The sequence below is a fragment of the Leptosomus discolor genome, chromosome 21, assembly GCF_034619465.1.
Source record: "Leptosomus discolor isolate bLepDis1 chromosome 21, bLepDis1.hap2, whole genome shotgun sequence".
Lineage (NCBI taxonomy): Eukaryota > Metazoa > Chordata > Aves > Leptosomiformes > Leptosomidae > Leptosomus > Leptosomus discolor.
Window position 1 is genome coordinate 3,264,407 of NC_141411.1, and position 17,908 is coordinate 3,282,314.

General features: G+C 55.0%; 1 protein-coding gene across 1 annotated transcript; it reads left to right on the forward strand.

Moving 5' to 3' along the window:
• The first annotated feature begins 425 nt into the window (after positions 1 to 425).
• LRRN2 (leucine rich repeat neuronal 2) lies at positions 426 to 2,516 on the forward strand. The gene has a single exon (XM_009947031.2). The coding sequence runs from the start codon at positions 426 to 428 to the stop codon at positions 2,514 to 2,516; it is 2,091 nt and encodes a 696-aa protein (XP_009945333.1).
• The last annotated feature ends 15,392 nt before the right edge of the window (positions 2,517 to 17,908 follow it).

Here is a 17,908-nt window from a genome sequence, read left to right on the forward strand (position 1 = left end):
GCTGGGCAGGGTGCTGGGTGTCCCATGCGCGGGGCTTTGCCTCTCCAGCCTGTTTATTCCCTCTGATACCTGTTCACCATGTGCATGAGGTCTCCTCTCACACAACTTGTTGTCTGGCCTCTTCCAGGAGCGACCTCGAGGAGGAACCTGAAAGATGCAGCTGAGTGCAAAAATGAATCATTTGGGGAGGAAGAAAAGGCGAAGCTCTGACTGAAGGCACCAGCCCTGGTCACGGGGGTTATGTGCTCTTGGCGGCGGGGGCCAGGCAGGGCAGCTGGCAGCAGGGCCTGATCGGTGCCAGGGGCTCGCATGGAGCGTCTCCTCCCACGGATGCTGTCCCCACCCGGCTCTCGCCCCATGCCCAGCTCCGGATGAGCCCTGGGAACCTTTCCTCCTTGGGAACAAGCTGGTCCCACCAGCCGAAAATGAGCCGCTTCCAAACCAGCTCGCTTCTGCTCTGCGTGGTGGCCGCCACCGCCATCCCCATCGTGCCCTGGAAGGTCAAATGCCCACCGCAGTGTGTCTGCCAGATCAGACCGTGGTACACCCCCCGCTCCGTGTACCGGGAGGCTGCCACGGTGGACTGCAATGACTTGTTCATCTCTGCTGTGCCCGAAGACCTGCCGGAGGGGACCCAGACCCTGCTTTTGCAAAGCAACAACATCGCCAGGCTTGAGCAGAGCGAGGTGGACTATCTCAGAAACCTCTCTGAGCTGGACCTGTCGCAGAACAGCTTCTCCGATGTCTGGGACTTTGGCCTGAAGAGCATGCCCCAGCTGCTCAGCCTGCACCTGGAGGAGAACCAGCTTTCTGAGTTGCCCGATGGCAGCTTCCCCGGGCTGGGCAACCTGCAGGAGCTCTACCTGAACCACAACCAGCTCCGCAGGATCGCTCCCCGCGCCTTCTCTGGCCTCAGCAGCCTGCTGCGCCTCCACCTCAACTCCAACCTGCTGAGGACGGTTGACAGCCGCTGGTTCCAGATGCTCCCCAGCCTGGAGATCCTCATGATCGGAGGCAACACGGTGGATGCGATCTTGGATATGAATTTCAGGCCCCTGACGAACCTGCGGAGTTTGGTTTTGGCAGGGATGAACCTGAGGGAGATCTCGGACTACGCGCTGGAAGGGCTGCGGAGCCTGGAGAGCCTCTCTTTCTATGACAACAAGCTTGTGAACGTCCCCAAGCGGGCGCTGCAGCAAGTTCCTGGCCTCAAGTTCCTGGATCTCAACAAAAACCCGTTGCAGAGGGTCAAGCAAAGCGACTTCATGAACATGCTGCACCTCAAAGAGCTGGGCCTCAACAACATGGAGGAACTGGTGTCCATAGACCAGTTTGCCTTGATCAACCTCCCCGAGCTGACCAAGCTAGATGTGACCAACAACCCCAAGCTGTCCTTTATCCACCCCAATGCGTTCCACCACCTTCCCCAACTGGAAACCCTCATGCTCAACAACAACGCCCTAAGTGCCTTGCATAAGCAGACGGTGGAGTCCCTGCCCAACCTACAGGAGATCAGCATCCACAGCAACCCCATCCGCTGCGACTGTGTCATCCGCTGGGTCAACAGCACGGAAAACCACATCCGCTTCATCGAGCCCCAGTCCACGCTGTGCGCCGAGCCCCCCGACCTCAAGAGGAGGCACATTCGGGATGTCCCCTTCCGGGAGATGACGGACCGGTGTCTGCCTCTCATCTCCACCAAGAGCTTTCCCTCCCACTTAGAGGTGGCGGATGGTGACAATGTCTCCTTGCATTGCCGAGCTCTGGCGGAGCCGGACCCGGAGATCTACTGGGTCACCCCTTCAGGGGTGAAGCTGATCCCCTATGCGGAAGATGGGTGGTACAAGGTGCACCCCGAAGGGACACTGGAGATTCATGGGATCTCGGCTCGGGAGGCCGGGCTGTACACCTGCGTGGCTCACAACCTCCTTGGGGCAGACACCAAGAGCATCAGCGTGACGGTCAACCACTCCTTCCCTCTCAGTGAGGACAGCCTGGAGCTGGTGGTGGCGGACGTCCAGGCCTACCACATCCTGGTTGCCTGGAAGCCGCATCTCAACACCATCTCCTCCAACCTCACCTGGTCCAGCTTCTTGCTTAGCTCCAACTTGGACATGACCAACGTGGCCCGGATCCCCATGGGGACCCACACGTACAACATCACCCGGCTCCACCAGGACACGGAGTACTGGGCTTGCCTCCACGTGGCCTTTGTAGACTTGCAGGCCAAGGTGGCTTGTGTGAACGCCAGGACTAAAGAGGCTGCCCACCGCTACTGGCTCCTGGAGAGCAGGCAGGGCTTCCTGACGGTGCTGGTCCTCTGCCTCCTGCTCCTTGCTGCCAGCCTCGTGGCTCACTACGGCGTCGGGGCAGAGCCCAGGAGGGCCAGGGAGCTGCTCCGGGGTGCCACAGCCGTGCGTGTGGTCTATCCCCCCCTCGCCCAGCCCTGGGCTCGGGGGCAGCATGGTGGGCAGCTCCTGGCCGTGGAGGTGCAAGCAGCGCCCCTGGACTGCTGAAGGTCGATGCAGCGGCAGGGCTGACTGTGGGGTGGAGTGGTTTGGGGCGGGGAGGGAGAAACTATTTTTTACCAAATGAAAAAACAAAACTAAACTACAAAACTGAATACACACACACACAAAAAAAAGGGATTTCATGGACTTGACCAAGCGTCAAGGTGGTGTGGCAGACGGAGAGGAGCAGAGCTGGGCACGGAGCTTGCAGAGCCTCTTCGTGGTCCTGGCAGGGTCTGGATCTGTGCGTAGGGTCTGGATCTGTGCGTGGCTCCTGAAAGTACCTGCCGGGCAGCCGGGAGGGCTCAGAGGTGCCTGAGCCCAAGGGGGACGATGCCTTGAGTGGTTGAAGAGCCATAGAGATGATCAGCAGATCACCCCTTCCCCATGTCCCCCCTGGCACCATGAGACACCCCTGCGGTGTCAGCTCCTTTGATGGACAGTCCCTGTTTTGGAAATACAAAAAAAAAGGCCTTTCCCTTTGGGATACGTGTTCTTTCTTGTTTCTTTTTTTTTGGTTGTTTGGTTGGGTTTTTTTGAGCACTCAGATAATCAGCCCCACACCCACCCCCAGCGCCTTCCCACTGCCCTGTCGTTTGCTCACTGCCATCAGCCGGAGGGAAGCAGAGGGGAAAGGAGGGGACTTTGGGCAAAAGAAACAGCAAAGATGATGGTGACATATCTCTTGCTTGGCACCCCTGCGAGGCTGGCCGGCTTCTGCCAGAGGTGATTGGATCCTGTATCCTGCAAGCGTAATCTCAAGGCTATTTTGTAAACTTTTGTGGATAAAGAGGAAAAACGGGATGAAAAGGGGGGGTGGGGGGAGGAAGTTGTTGCTTTTCTGTTTCTGTATAAAAAAAAAAAAAAAGGAGGGAAAAAAAAAAAGAAACTCCTTTGTATACTGGTGTGCAGCTGGGGGGCTCTGTGGTAGGAGCCCCTTGCTTCAGGTGCTGGGGGAGCTCTGCAAGACAGTCGCTGTGCATCGCTGTGCATGCGGTGGGAGGTGAAGCGGGGTGGGGGGGGGGCTGCAAAACCTGCTCTCCTGGGCTGCTGCTGCTGCTTTCTCTGATAAGCAATTAAAATTGCAAATGAGAGGGAGCGGTGGGCAGCACCAGTCATCCCCCCCCCCTCCCAGGTTGTGCCAAGCCAAGGGATGCGGCAAACCTCAACCAGCGAGGTTTGAAGGGGCCCTTCCCCTCCCATTCGAGGGGCGCTGATGCTGCCGGTGATGTTCCCCTCCCTGGTTAACGTCAGCAAGCCATCCCTTTGCTTGGGCCTAAACCTAATCCCTGCTTGTTAGAGGTAAGGACTTTGGGGTCGCTTTACTTGCAACCCTAAACAAAATGTGTCTTTACCAACACACGTGCAGCCCGAAGAGACATCGGTGCAGCACGTGGTGGGGGCACGGGTGCAGCCGGAGCCTGACTGGCACTTTGCTTGGGGGTCCTTCCACGGGAAAGACCAAGAAAAATCATCCCAGCCAGGCCTGGGGGGGGCTGATGGGGTGCAGGTGCCCCAGGAGGTCGTGTCTCCGTGCAGACGCAGTGCTCCCTCGGGCAAAGCCAGCACAATCACTGCGTGCACGGGGCTTTGAAGGGACCAGAAAACCCTGACACGGTAAAAAGCTGTTTGAACTTCTCATTCATCTTCCAGCTAAGGCGAGATGGCTCCCCACTGGATAAGCTCCATGCTCAGCCAGGCACATGAAACGGCTTCTGCGCCTTCGCTGGGTGATTATTTCGGAGGGGAATGGCTCTCCCCGGCCCCCGTTCAGCACACCATCGCCACTCACCAAAGCATTTCAGCATGTGTTCAGGACCCAGCGAGATCTCCAGGGGCCCCAAGCACAAGCTGAAAGTTAAGTTCAGGCTTAAATACTTTGCTGAATTAGAGTCGTGATCTGCTTTGAATATTTGGCTGCGGAGCCCCAGCCCCGCCGGCTCGCTCAGGTGTGCAGCCGTCAGTGTTTGCAGACTCGGGGCCTGAAACGGCCTTTTTCTGCCTTTTGTGCGGTGGGGAAACTTAAATGCAAACTCTATTCCCTGTGGTTCAGCTAAATTGGTGCTGGAACATGTGGAAACAGTCACTGAGAAATTTCTCTGGCGTAAATATGTCCTTGAATTAATCCTGCCCGTCCCCGCAATGCACGGGCTGAGCCCCAGCAGCCGGGCAGCGCCCGCAGCTCCCACCCCCTCCGCCATCCCACTCCCTGCAAAAATCATCATCAGTTCCCAAACAAAGCACAGACCGAGTCCCTTAAAGGTTGTAATTTTGTAGGTGTAGAGAAAAAGCCTCTTTGATCACGGTTATCGCAGCTGCTGCCGCCACGCTGGGACGGGAGGTGAAGGTTCAGCCGCCGCCTGAGTTGTCTGCTCCCATCTAAAAGCGATACCTGCAAACGAGAGATTAAAATGCAAGATATATGCAATTAATCTGATTTCCTTTGAAACCAGAGCGACCCAAGGAGCTCTGTGCGGTGCATTCAGAGAGAGGCACCCACCACCGCACTGTAGCGAGGGTCCCCACGTGGGTGCTCCAGCCCAGGCTCCCCATGGGAAAGGGGTGGCCAAATCCTACCCCTCAATGCCCCAAAAGAGGAGCCTGACTGTAAACCACTCCTATCCCCTCCCTTCCTCCGAGGACTGAGCACCACAGGTGCCTCATACACTATTTACTGTTGCTGTTATTTATTATTAAAGCACCAACCAGCTTTTCCTGGGCACTGTGCTGGGGGAAATAAATGCTCCATAAACCATTCCCTGTCCCCCAAGCCTGGATGGGGTGTGTGGAGCTGGACCAGTTGCTGGCAGAGCCTCACCAGCACCATCCCCTGTCATCCAGGTGAGACAAGGTCCCATCTCCTCAGAGACCCTTCCTCCTCCAGAGGCCACAAGCGGGTGCAGCCAAGGCAGGCGGCTGAATTCAAGCCAGCCCTCGCTGGAGGAGGCAGGGGAGAGCCAAGCGTCTCCCACCAGCCCCGCAGCCTGTTTCACCCTCCACGTCTTGCAGCTTCCAGCACGGTTTGCTGGAGGGGAGCAGCCCCGACTGCCGCCCTCCCTGCAGCACCGAGCCCCCCCCGCATAGGGGAGCGATGCTCACGCTCCTCGTCAGGAGGCAACTGGCCGAAAACGAACCTCAACGGGTGAATTATTGCGGCTGCGAAGTCTTACAGAGCTTGTGATTGGGACTTACAGCTCGTCCTCTGCCTGGAGGCTGGATTCTGCACTGGGGAGGCTTTGCTAGTGCACACGAGGGTTATTTGGGGTGCCAGGCAGGGGGAAGGGGGCTTTTTTAGGCACAGCAACATCTAATTGCATCTTGAGTTCCCTTCAAGGGGGAGCAGCCCCCCCCGGGCGCCGAGGCAGGCTCACTCTGCGGGGTCTCATCCCGCAGCCCAGAGAGCAAAGATGCAGCAGGAACCAGAAGGGCTTCGGAAAGGGGGAAGGTGTCTGACCCAGGATGCTCTTGACTAGAGGGCTCTCTAATCTGCTCCCCAAAGGCATGGCAAGAGCCAGGGCAACTCAAATTAGAACCAAGATGTTGGGTTGTTTGAGGTTTTTTAAGCAGCGGAAGTAATTAACCACCGAAGCATCTTTACGGGCAGCAGGGTACAGCAGTCTCGGCTTCCGAGCGCCACACAGGGATGCAGCTCTCAAAGAGATGCTCTAGTGAAGAGGCTCCCAAATTTCTCAAGCCCAAGAGACTGTCACCAACACCCGACATTCCTCCTGGCTGCTGCCAGCCGAGCCCAGGGGTGCTGGGGGGCCCACCGGGGTGGGGGAGGTGGGCAGGGGCAGCCTCCATCACCTCCCGGTCCTCCCCCTCCATCCCTCTGGGATGTTAAAGGTTTGTTTGGGAAATGCTTCTCCTCCAGCCTGTCCCATCAGGTCTCACCCCCGGGTTTCTCTCCCATAAACTACTCTTCAGGTTTAATTTAAACACAACCAGGTTTAATTTCCCCCCCCCCCCTTTTTTTTTATTATTACCCTCACTTTGAGGATGGCAGTAAAAGTCCTCATTTCTGCTTCTTCTGCCCTCTACCCCTCCTCCTCCTCCTCCTCTTTCTCAGTGCAAACAGCCTCGTGGATCTCATATGCAACCGAGCTTCTCTCGACAAAGCCAACTGAGAACATTGCGTGCCAGGCTCTATTTTAAGCACCTAATAAAACTGATTTTTGGAGTGGCTCCATCATTGTGTCCTTCTTTCGCAGAGCCCTTGCACCTGCCCAGGGCCCCGCGGTGGAGACGCCCCGTTCTCAGCACCCATCACTGGGTGGCAGGGCTACCTGCCTGCCTCCCTGCCTGCACCGAAGGCTTTCAGGCTCTGGGAGGAGCGTTGACAGGCACATATTTATTAGTTCGTTAGAGAATCAAAGCAGGCCTCTCCTCCTCTCTCCAGCACTTCCTCGAAAATGATTTAAATTAAAACACCCGACCTCCCTGGGAAATGTCAGCGGTGTCATCCATATGCATGATGCCATCATGATGAAGCAGGTGCAGCTTTCAAAACCTTTAGGAAAATCTACCTGTCAATCTCCACAGCAAGCGGCTCTCCTTCCAAATGCTTCATCACTTCTCCCCCTCCCTCCTTCACCGCTGATTTACAGGTGGGGAAACTGAGGCAGGGAACCACTTAGTGACTTGCAGCCCTTGATCCCTTTTCCCCTTCCAAGCACGTGGTGGGGGTCAGGAGACAAGTGCTCCTTGGGCCTTTCCACCCAGAAGTCACCAAAGAAAGAAAGAAGAAGCGAAGGCAGGAGTCACGGAGGAGAAACGACGGCAGCTCATTTGTTTCCCGTCCCTTTTCCAGCCTTTCAGAGCTGAAGCAGCTCCGGCCCCCGGCCGGCCCGAGCAAATGGATTCAGCTGCGTTCAAGTGGGCAATTGAGGCTAAAATCCAGCTGATGGAAAGCAGCAGGGTGGGAGAGGGGGCACAAGGGCAGTTGGGAGCTGCCTGAGGCTAGAAAAGCGCTGACCCCTCCGGAGGTGCTCTGCCTGCTTCCCCGGCTGGCTGCTCGCAGCTCTGGCCTTTCCTCTCTGCTGTGCGATGGTTTGGGAAGCCCAGCTCCCCTCCCGGCACTGGCTCCTCTCCCCATGGGCGAGCCAGCTGCAGGGGATGCTGTCGTGGCCGAGGCTGCAGCCTGAATTTGTCCCACGGCCCCTGGAGCAGCGGGGACCCGGGGGTGCGCAGCAGCATCGCAGGAGCCACCGGTGGTGCCAACGGAGCGTGGATGCTGCAGGTCCTGGTGAGAGACGGGTCTGATCGTGCTGCCTGTGCCAGGCAGGCTTAAATAATTAATTAAGAAGCTGGTGTGCCCCTGGGTGGCACTTCAGAGTCTTTGTGGTCCCACCCTGCAGCGAGCGATTGTGTGAGAGGCCGTGGCTACCGCAGGGCAAGCGGCAGCTCGGGGCAGAGCCTTGCTCCCATCCTGGGGTCTGCTTCCAGAGGGATGCTCGGGCACCCCTGGTACCCTCACTGCTCCGGAGTGGTCCTGGAGCTGTATTAAACCTTCATTAGCTGGGGGAAGGGGAAGAATTGATTTTTGGAGTTGCATGTGGTTAAACGGGAGGAGAGCCGGGAGCTGACGGGGACCGAGTATCAACCGGGAACACCAAGGCAGAGCCCAGTGCGGCGGCAGCAGGAGCAGCCAGTGCCGGAGCCCGCGGGGCTGTCACAGGGCGAGCAGGACCCTTCTCAGGGTGCAGGGTGTCTCTCCGGGGCTGGCTGAGGCACTGAGGAATAGGAGGTTTTGGCAGGGACTCGGCTGCGTCAGCAAGATACGGGGAGACGTGGAGCGGGGCAAACCCGCCACCTCCACAACGGCAACCAGTGGAAATGGTTAAAAGCAACAGCAAAAATAACCAGCTGTCAAGGGGAGGTCTGAGCCGTCACCTGTGCGTCCGGAAAACCTCCGGAGAGCTGGTGATTCGTAGTGTGAATAGCAAACAGCTTTGATCTTTGCCAATCCTTCCTAAACCTTGAGCAGTGTCTTGTAAATCTTTAATTACAAGAAAATTGCAACCTTAACAGTGAACACACAAACTGCGTTGATAAATATTTAAAATTGCCACAGCGACAGATCTGAAGGGATTAAGAAAAGATATATTGGAGTGACAGTTATTAAACACTAGATCCCAGTAAATGTTAGCCAGCAGATAAATAATGCAGGTCCTGACAGCCACTCGGCTGCTCGCAAGGTGTGTGGGGGGGAAACGGCTGCTTTGGGGTGGGGAAGACGGAGATGCCAAGCCCTGGGCTCTTCCCAAACAGCCCAGGGTAGTGGGAGGGGGGGGATGGGGACAGTGGGGGGTAAAAGCATTTTCTCTCCTGCTTGGAGATAAAAAGCAGTGTGCATTGCAGCGGTGCCCAGCCGCTGAGGAAGGGCTGGGAGCCGATGGCATCTCTCAACTTCTCGCCTGGAAATCCAGCTGTTTGCTCGCTCCCTGCCACAGCTGCGTGACCAGAGTGGTGCTGAGCACGGTGCCTGCGTGGGGCTGTGGGTCCTCCGGCTCCTTCCCCGGCATCGCCGCATCCCCGCTGCCAAAACCGCCTGGGTCGGGCTTTGTTTGGCTGCTGGGCCACCGAGCTCCCGCCTGCCGCTTTGTTCCTGTGGCTTGGCCCAGGTCCGCTTCCCTCACCCTCTTCTGTCAGTTTTGAGGTCACAGATTAAATATCCGTTACTAAATTTCCAGCTAGCATTAAAGATGTATCAGTTCATGAAAGGTAACTAGCAAAAAGTTCATTATTCCTAATAGCCCAGGCTTCACTCACATGGGGGGAAGATGCTCGAAGCGGGAGTTACCCCAGCAACCTTCCCAATAAAATATTGATCTAAAAAGTCGGTTAATTATAAATATTACAGCACAGTGATGAGAAAGTCCTGTTTCTGCCTGTTTGGCAGTAAACCGCCCTGTCCTCACGCAGCCTGAGGATGGGTATCGGGTCTCCTGGCAGACCGGAGCGGCGGTGGGAGGCAGTGCTGGGCCCAGCCCTGCCCAGTGCAGCCCAGTATTGCTGTGTCCCTGTTGCAGGGCTCTCCCCAGCCTCCTGGGGGAAGCTGGAGACCCCCTCCCCAGAGACACACGTGCACCCACCCTGCTCCTCGCACCCCGCTGCCTTCGGCTCGCCCAGGCCGGGCGCTGCGGTGCTGGTGTGGTCCAGATCTAATTTACCGTGTGCTCGGTTGAACCACGATAACGAAGCACTTAAGAAATCAAACGAGATGGGGGGGGCTGGTTTGTTGGCCTTGCAGAAGTGCTGATGCCCACCTAATAAATCTTTAATTGAAAGTGGGAGGGAACTGGGAGGCTCACCAGTACGGAGAAAACAGTAAATATTTAATCTGGGCACAGCAATTACACAAGCAAGGTTAAGGGAAAGGGGGAAGAAGACAGATGGAAGTGGCACCTATAGAACTTTAAATGCAAAATCAAGTTGCTGAGGAGATAAATAAAATATCCCCTTCCAGCAAAGGCAGGAATAAACTGCATCCTTGCTCCAGGCAGCTTGCAGGGGGCTGGGAGAGCAGCTGGGGCCAGCACCAGCATTCTGCCCTGGCATCCACGGAGTGCCCAGGGCTGCACGTGGAATCCTGCAAGGGGGGAAGATGAGGAAAAACCCCAGGAAACCCCAAAATGAGGGTTCACAGCCAGGGGTTCAGGTCAGCACCATAGGGGGGGAAAAGCCCCTCAAAGCTCAGCGGGGCTGGGGGCAGGAGGGGGTGAGCAAGGCTGCACCCATCCCTCCAGCAAGGACAGCGGGCGCCCAGTGGGAGCCCCCAATGCTTCCCAGCTTGCCAGATAAAACCCAAAGCACCTGGGGAGCAAGCGGGACTTGAAAGCACGTGCAGAATCGGGGCCAGGGAGGCCACCCGAGCGTTTCCACCATTTAAGCCCACTTCGGGTCACCAAGTGTCAGCAGCCCCTGGCGCCTTCCGCAGAGCACAGTGTTACCAGCGAGGAGGTGGAGAGCCTACTCTGCCCCCCACCCGTGTCCTTTCCCATGGCTGATCGATGGCAAAATGTTTGTGGACTTGGGTTTTCAGCCAGAGTGACGTATTCTCTGGGCATTCAGTTGGTTTGGGGTTTTTTTTTATCGTTAAATGCCTGACCACAACGTGTTGTGTTTCTAGGTATGAGCAGAAAAGACCGTTTTGCAAGCGAGGGTCAGAGGCAAGGGTAATGAAGGAAGTGCTGCTTTATATCAGAGGAGAATAACACCCAGAGCTCGAAGGGCTGTGTCAGGGTGGGTGACAATCCTCTCTGCTAATGGCAATAAGAAGAGTATTGCAGCACGTTAACTAGCTTGCTCGGGCCCTCTTCTTCGTGGTATTGATTTTAAGGGGAACGTGGTTTCCAAAGCAAAACAACAACAGCTCGCACTTGTAAAGCTCTTCCCACGCTAAAGGCAATATGCAAACATTTACATGCCATTTAAAGCATCCCCCTAAATCACTCCGGTAAATAATCCTTCCTGATTCACCGCCGGCTAAACCAGGGGATGCTGCGGCACAGGGGTGTCTCCGGTGCCGCGCAGGGCAAGTGCAAGTTCCTCAGCGGGCAGCGGGGCTCTGCTCTCCTCCTCATGAAACGGAGCTACAGAGAGGCTGGTCTGGCTTTCCAGAACCAAAAGCGACGTGTGGATCTAAGAGCCCCCCCGTCCTCTGTGCAGGAGAAGGCTCGGCCCCCGCAGCGCTTCCCCCCCCGTTTCCCCGCACCCCGAGGTCTCACACTGGTTCCTTTTCAGCCCCGTTCAGCCCTGCCACCAGGGCTGTGATACCGGTTGCCAATTGTGTGGCCATTTCAGTCGTCGAATTAACGAGGATTTAGCTGTTAAAATCTGCGGTTTTTTAATTTTTTTGTTCTTAAAACCACCCTGGGTTTTGTGCGCTGGCAGCTCACACCTGCGGCGCGGAGCCTGCTTTGCTGGCGAGGTTTCACACCACCTGCCTCCTCACCCCAGTAAGCTCCAGCTGGGGACCCCAATGAGACCTTCAGGGGGGTCTCCCCGCCTGTGCCAGCGGCTGGGACAGCAGCTCCCATCAGAAAGATTGGGTTTCAGAGAGCTTTTCTTGTCCTGACGTCGACATTGGGATGAAGCGAGACTGTTTGTTTTCAGGGGGCTGGATTCTGCTGTTACACCAAGGCAGAGGAGGAGGAAGGGCTGCTGCCTCCCAGCAACAGACCTGCAACTGCTTAAGGGAGTTTGGGAGCGCCACAAACGCTGCCCCAAAACCACCACTTTCCTACAAAAGATGAGGGAAAAAAAAAAAAAGAGGCACAGGGAGGTGGCGGGACTTCAGAGGGCAGAAGCTGAGCAGGGTTGGAAAACCAAGCTCTGGCTACTCGACGGCCTACAGCCAAAAAAAAAAGGGATTCTTTATCTTCTAAGATACAGAATAGTATTTCTTCCCCGCAGAAACGCATTGTGCGAGGAAGATGAAACGCTGGCGTTCCCTGCGCGAGCTGAACAGCGATCTCCTTCCAGCATGCGTCTGGCCAGCCTCCCCTGTTACGAAGCCAAATTCAGAGGTGAGCAATTCCACCCTGCTCCAGTACCTCTCCTGCTGAAGCCAGGAGGATTCATTTGGCCTGCCGTCGGCAGAGAGCTGCCCAGGGCGGGCAGAGCGAGGGTGGGGGATCTCACCAGCAAAACACAGCCCCCTGGCAAACAGGACCGATGCAGATGCTCTGCTTCATGCAGCTCCCGTGCTCTGGAGCACATCGGGGCAGGTTGGTTCTGCTGGCGGGGTGCAGGGAAAGGTTGGGCAGACAGAGGACTGTGGGGGCAGAGCCAGAAACTTCCCTGCGGGCTGAAGACGGGCAGAGGTTACCAGCGAGTCTAATTGCTGCCGTTCGAGCTGCCGCAGGACAGAATGGAAACGGCTGCTGGGTGCGACCCAGGTGTCTGCCCGCAGGAGATCCTGGACACCAGCCCTACCTACGGCTGCTCACAGAAACACAGGCAGGGAACAAGGAGGGGCAGCCGGGCAGGACCATAACCACGACCAACGCTCCCTCTGCCAGCAGGTATGCTGGTGTCGGGGATGGGCGAAACCGGCTCCGCTTCTCCCGTTCCGACGCCACAGGTGGGGTTTTATTCTTTTCCTACGAAGCGATGGAGTTGCTCTTCGTTAGGAAGCAGCAGCTCCTCCCTGGCAAGCAGCTCGTGATAAATCACCGCTGGGGCTGGTTTACGACCCACAAAAGCAGAGCGCGCTCATCCGTCTTCCTCCCGACCGCGCGCAGCCTGATCGCCTCCGTAAACCGAGAGAAAAAAGAAGGAAAGCCAAACCCCAACCGAGGGACTCGTGTCCCTCAGCGCAACCTCCTTCTGCCGGCTGTAAAGGTTGGGTCTGCACAGCCTGGAGGCAAGAGGAGCTGCGAGGCAACTGCCAGCACCCAGCTCCACGCCACGCGTGGCCAGTGGGTGCCCTCTAGTGAGCCACCGCTCCGGGGAGCTCTGCAGGCCGGGGTGCAGCGGGTGCCTTCACCAGGGCTGCTTCCATCCCCACGTGAAGTCAAAACCAGTTGGAGAAGGGCTAAGCAACCTCCTGGCACCACCAGAATTGAAATGATGTGGTCGTTGCCCCTCCTGGGAACCTGGAGTGGCTACAGGTGTTGGTGGCAGCGGACTGGGAACCAGTTTAGAAACAACACAGCAAGTATTTTTTCAAGCTGGCTCAGGAGATGAAGCCGTTCCCCTGCTGCCATCCCCGCTGGCTTTTCTGCAAACATCCTCTCCCAGCTGCGAGGGAGACCCATCCCAGGAGGGACGGGAGGTCACACAGACAGACCACAAGCTGCTTAACTTAAGCCTTTACTTCAAGGTTTTCCCCCCAAACGCAACACCAACGAAAAAATAAACCTCCGTTGTCACAGAATGTGCTCAATTTAATTAAATTCATTGCGCACAGGACACAGAACAAGGTCATCGATTTTGTGATACATGCCTTTTTTTAAATAGTGCAAACACACAGACGATGTTTAGGAAGCGCTCCCGCTCGTTACTGCAGTGACTGTGCGGCTGAACAGCGAGACGTGGAGTTTTCCTAAACGAGAAAAATATATCTGGGAACAACGGGCTGCAGGGAAGGGTGCTGGGGGGGATCCAGCAGGAAACCGCTCTTTCCAGAACAGCAAGTCTTTATCTTTGCTAGAGGTCCAACATGTCCCCTGCCTCCTTCAAGCACCTTCTCCGACTGATCCTCAGATGTGGTTTTGTCTTCCAGGCTCCTGGAGACTCCGAGAGCAACGGCTGAGTTCAGCGCACCCCACCTTCTGGAAGCACCCGCCCGGCGTGGCAGGCAGGAGGTGTCCCCACAGGCGGGTGGGAGGCACGGGCACGTTGCCAGGGGGGAACAGCGCAGACGGGACTGCCCCCACCCAGCGCAGACGGGACTGCCACCACCGCGGCCGCCTGTCTCCATCCGACTAAGGCGCAGAAAGCGAGCTGATGGGATGTGCTCCCCACCGGGGGGGGCAGCTGACCGTTCTGCCGGCCGGAGGCTACCGCGCAGCCATGAGCAGGGTCCCCCCCCTGTTCTCAAAGGAGCAAGGAAAATTCCAGTCACTGCGGACAGAAAACCCACGAAGGTTTTCCCGAGGCGGAAAGCTGCTGCCCAAAGGTCGTCTGTGCTTCCAGAGCTGTTCCAAACACGCAGGTTATCACCCCCGTTATCATCTGCGGGTCTCACTCTCGCTCCTGACGGAACAGCCTCGCGGTATCTCCTCCTCAAGGATCCTGAGGCCGCTTGCGGATGTCCAGGCGGCCAAAGAGCACGCACAGGACCCGAGGAGCTCCTGGCCCAGCTGATGGACAAGGACAGAACGGAGACCAGTGCCCCGGCTCTCTCTTCAATCGCTTAATCACAGCATCTTCCAAAACGCTCAGCCTTCACTGAGGGCCTCTAGCGACAGCATTTTGGTTTCTCCTTCCAGGACTGGAAGACGAAGCTCAGCACTCAGGGCGGAGCGTGAGCAGGCAAAAGCAGGCTACCCCGGCGGGTTTTTGGACGCTCGGTTTCCATTCCACTTCCACTTGTCCAACAGCCGCTTTCTCTCTGCAAGGACAGCTTCTCAGCAGCAGATACAAGCTGTGTTGGACACAGAAGGATGGAGCAGACCCTGGCAAGCTGCACGATGGTTTCCACCACAGTCATGCACCGTCATAAATACACAGCACGGGCAGAAGTTCACAGCTGTCTGTGCAAACACCCACCGTTCAGGAGAAACAAGCGCTCTGGAGGAGCCGCTCGGAAGGATCTTTTTAGTTTATGCAGCAGCTTTGTTTAGGCAGGATTGGCGTGACAATACACCTCAGCAGAGGAGGGATGCTGAGACTTTTGAAGAGAGAGCTGAAGAAAAGGCTGATGTGCTCTGCATGCCAGCAAACAAGAGTCACTGAGAGTAACTGGAGGCACTTAAACTGGAACGACTTTCAGGAGTAAATGCAGAGCGTGTAACCTCTGGCTGCTAACGCAGCGTGTTTACACACACATGTGGTTGCCCGCTGCAGAGCACTACAATGTGCTGAATGGCACTATACAGCTGCGAGCCTCGTGGTTCCCACACTGTATTTAAATACCCACCAAACCAAGAAATCTGCTGGGTCTGGGGATAACTGGTGCCAAAACTTCTGGCAGAAAAGCAGAGGGATCTAGCAAATGAAACCTGACCTACAGGTACGCTTGTGCCAGTGAGACTTCAGCAGGCTCCTGAGGAACAGCAACCGATGTCACCGCAGGAAAAAAAGCAGTGAAACAGATAAACCTTTTCAGTCTGGGCACTGAAAACCAGCTGCGCCCACCACTCCTCCTGACAGCCGGGCGGCAGTGACGGCTAAGGACTACCAAGGACCTCTTCCCTCATATTGCACTTCAGAGTAAAACCACTGTAAGAGAGAAGAACTGTCACCCGCTACGAGAGACCAGCGATGTATTCAGAGAACCCGCGTTCACACCCACCTCGGGGTGCTCAGCTCCTCCAAAAAGCAGGTTTCTGAATCAGGATCCAGTACCTCACCCACGCTGCAACCTAAGTACGGCAGGTGAGAGCTTTGAGCTACTTCTTCAACCCAGACCTCTAGTCTGCACTTCCTAAAAAAGTGTCAGAAGAGCAGTTCTTGGTAAATTGCTACTTATTTAGGCTTAAATTAAAGCAATGAAACATTCTTCTCCCCTTCTCCTGCACTAAAACTCCCCCCCTCCAAGCCCCAGCCGCAATCTGGGCAGTTACAGCGGCACACAATGTGCTTGCACGGCAATAGCTTATTCTTCTAGAGGAAGGAAAATCAACTGTAACGTGGTACTTTCTGTCCACTAACTATTTCAGTCACAAAGAATTAAGGACTTGACAAATGCATGTTGTAAACACCGTGGTTATACTGAACAAGAAGTCACAGATACAAAGACTTTTACATCCTGCAGATCTGCTTTTTATGACAAAGTGCCACACTGACACCAGCTTTCCTTTAACAATGGAAGCTGCACACAGATCTCCGTAGGACTCTGGTAGGGATGTTCAACCCCATTACTGGAACTTAAAACTTTCCTGACCTTTTCTTTCTTTTCGGTCAACACAAATTACCTGCTTTTCAGTGTGGCTAGATCTGAACAATTTCGTAAAGCTGCTTTTAGCAAAACATTTAGTTCTTAGAAGCAATCGGGGCGAAGGGGAATTCACAGTATTCAGAAGTGCCACAAAGTGCCACGACGCACCCGGCTGAGCCCGAGATCCTCAAAAGGAAAAAAAAAAACTACCCGAAAACAGAAGAAACTACCTGGCAGGAACTCCCTTCGATGACTCCAGGCGGTAACGCTGCTGATCTTGGCGTGGTTAAAGTGCATCACCAGCAATTTAACAGCCCTTTAGTTAAGGGAGCAGTAAGTCAGCTTTTTCCATGGGGATTGATTCCCACGGACTTACAGATAGTGCACCGAAACACCAGACGCCTATCCTCCATTTTTTAAAATACAACTGTAAATAACAGCCAACAACAACATAGAAATAATCACAATACTATGCAAAATATAAAGTGGGTCTGACTTTTGGCAGTGATAGGCAGCGACTGCACATAGCACCTACTTTGTTATCTTTGCAGAGAAACGACTTTGACGTCGCAGTTTGCTGGGACCTTCTGCTGGGCAGGTTCTGGGGCCTTCTCCTGCACGCCTGACCTGCCAGGGCTGGACCAGCACAAGGAGTGTGGAAAACAAGGGGGAAACAGCCCAGAGAAGCACCAAGGTATGAGCACTATCTCTCCTTTTTTTTGTCTTCACGTGTACTTCCTAGATGAGCGAGGGAATTACAGAGAAGATGACAAAACAGGGTTTATCCTACACACTGTACTGAATTTAAATGCCTGTATACCTGGAAGGTAAAGGTACTATGGCTACTGCTGCATGACACAGGCCCTCCAAAGCCCCTGGAGAACAGGAAGGCTGAGGAAGATCTGAGCACACTCTAGGATATGATCTCAGAAAAGGGTTAAGATGTTTTTAAACAGCAAGTTCTAGCTGAGTTTTAACAGCCGGCAGTGCAACCGCGCACAGCTCCGAAGGACGATGTTGCAAACAGATTTGAAGCGTTAAATCACAGGGAAAGAAAATCACAGTGGAGAAAATGGGAAAAAAACCCTAACACCAAGCACAGCCCACAGACTAACCAGCTGCAATTGGTGCTTTACAGGAGTTTTTTCCCTTCAAAGGCCCACAACCTGTCTTTAAAGCCACATTGCACTCTGAAGTGAGCATCTTCTATCTAGACTGGCCTGATGAGACGAGGCAGGTAGAAGCTGCGATGGTGCTGTAAGCACAGAGCTATGAGAACATCCCAAAACAGGCACTGAGCTGTTACAATTTAATCCAGCTGGCAGACCAGATTCTGAGCTGACACTGGACAGGCTTCCACAAAGCTATGCAAGATGACAGAGAACTGTATTTAAATGAAAAAAAAAAAAAACAACAAACCCAAACCAATAGAAATTAAAAGATCCAGTAACAAAGCAAAGTCTAACACCTTATTCTTTTGCTATCTGGTATGTGACCTGAGACAGCTGTGGCTTAAAAGTTTGGGAGGACTTACTTCAAGTCTGGAAGCAAGAGGACCTGACCTCGGCCTTATCTAACAAACCTACATTAAACCACAAAAAGAGTAAATCAGAAACCAGGTTATTTAGTTCTCACTGCCCTCAGGAGCACTGATCCTTGGAGAAATGGCTTATCTAAATTGCAAACACCTCAGTCTACCCTCCCCTCCCACCCTCTTTCCCACCCCTGCATATACGTATCTCAGACGCAGATTTCCCCCCTTAGAAGGCATTGCACAGGACTTGACTTACTGGAGAACACCACTCCAAGAGCCAAAGTTACAACTCTTTCCAAAACTTGGTTTTCTTCA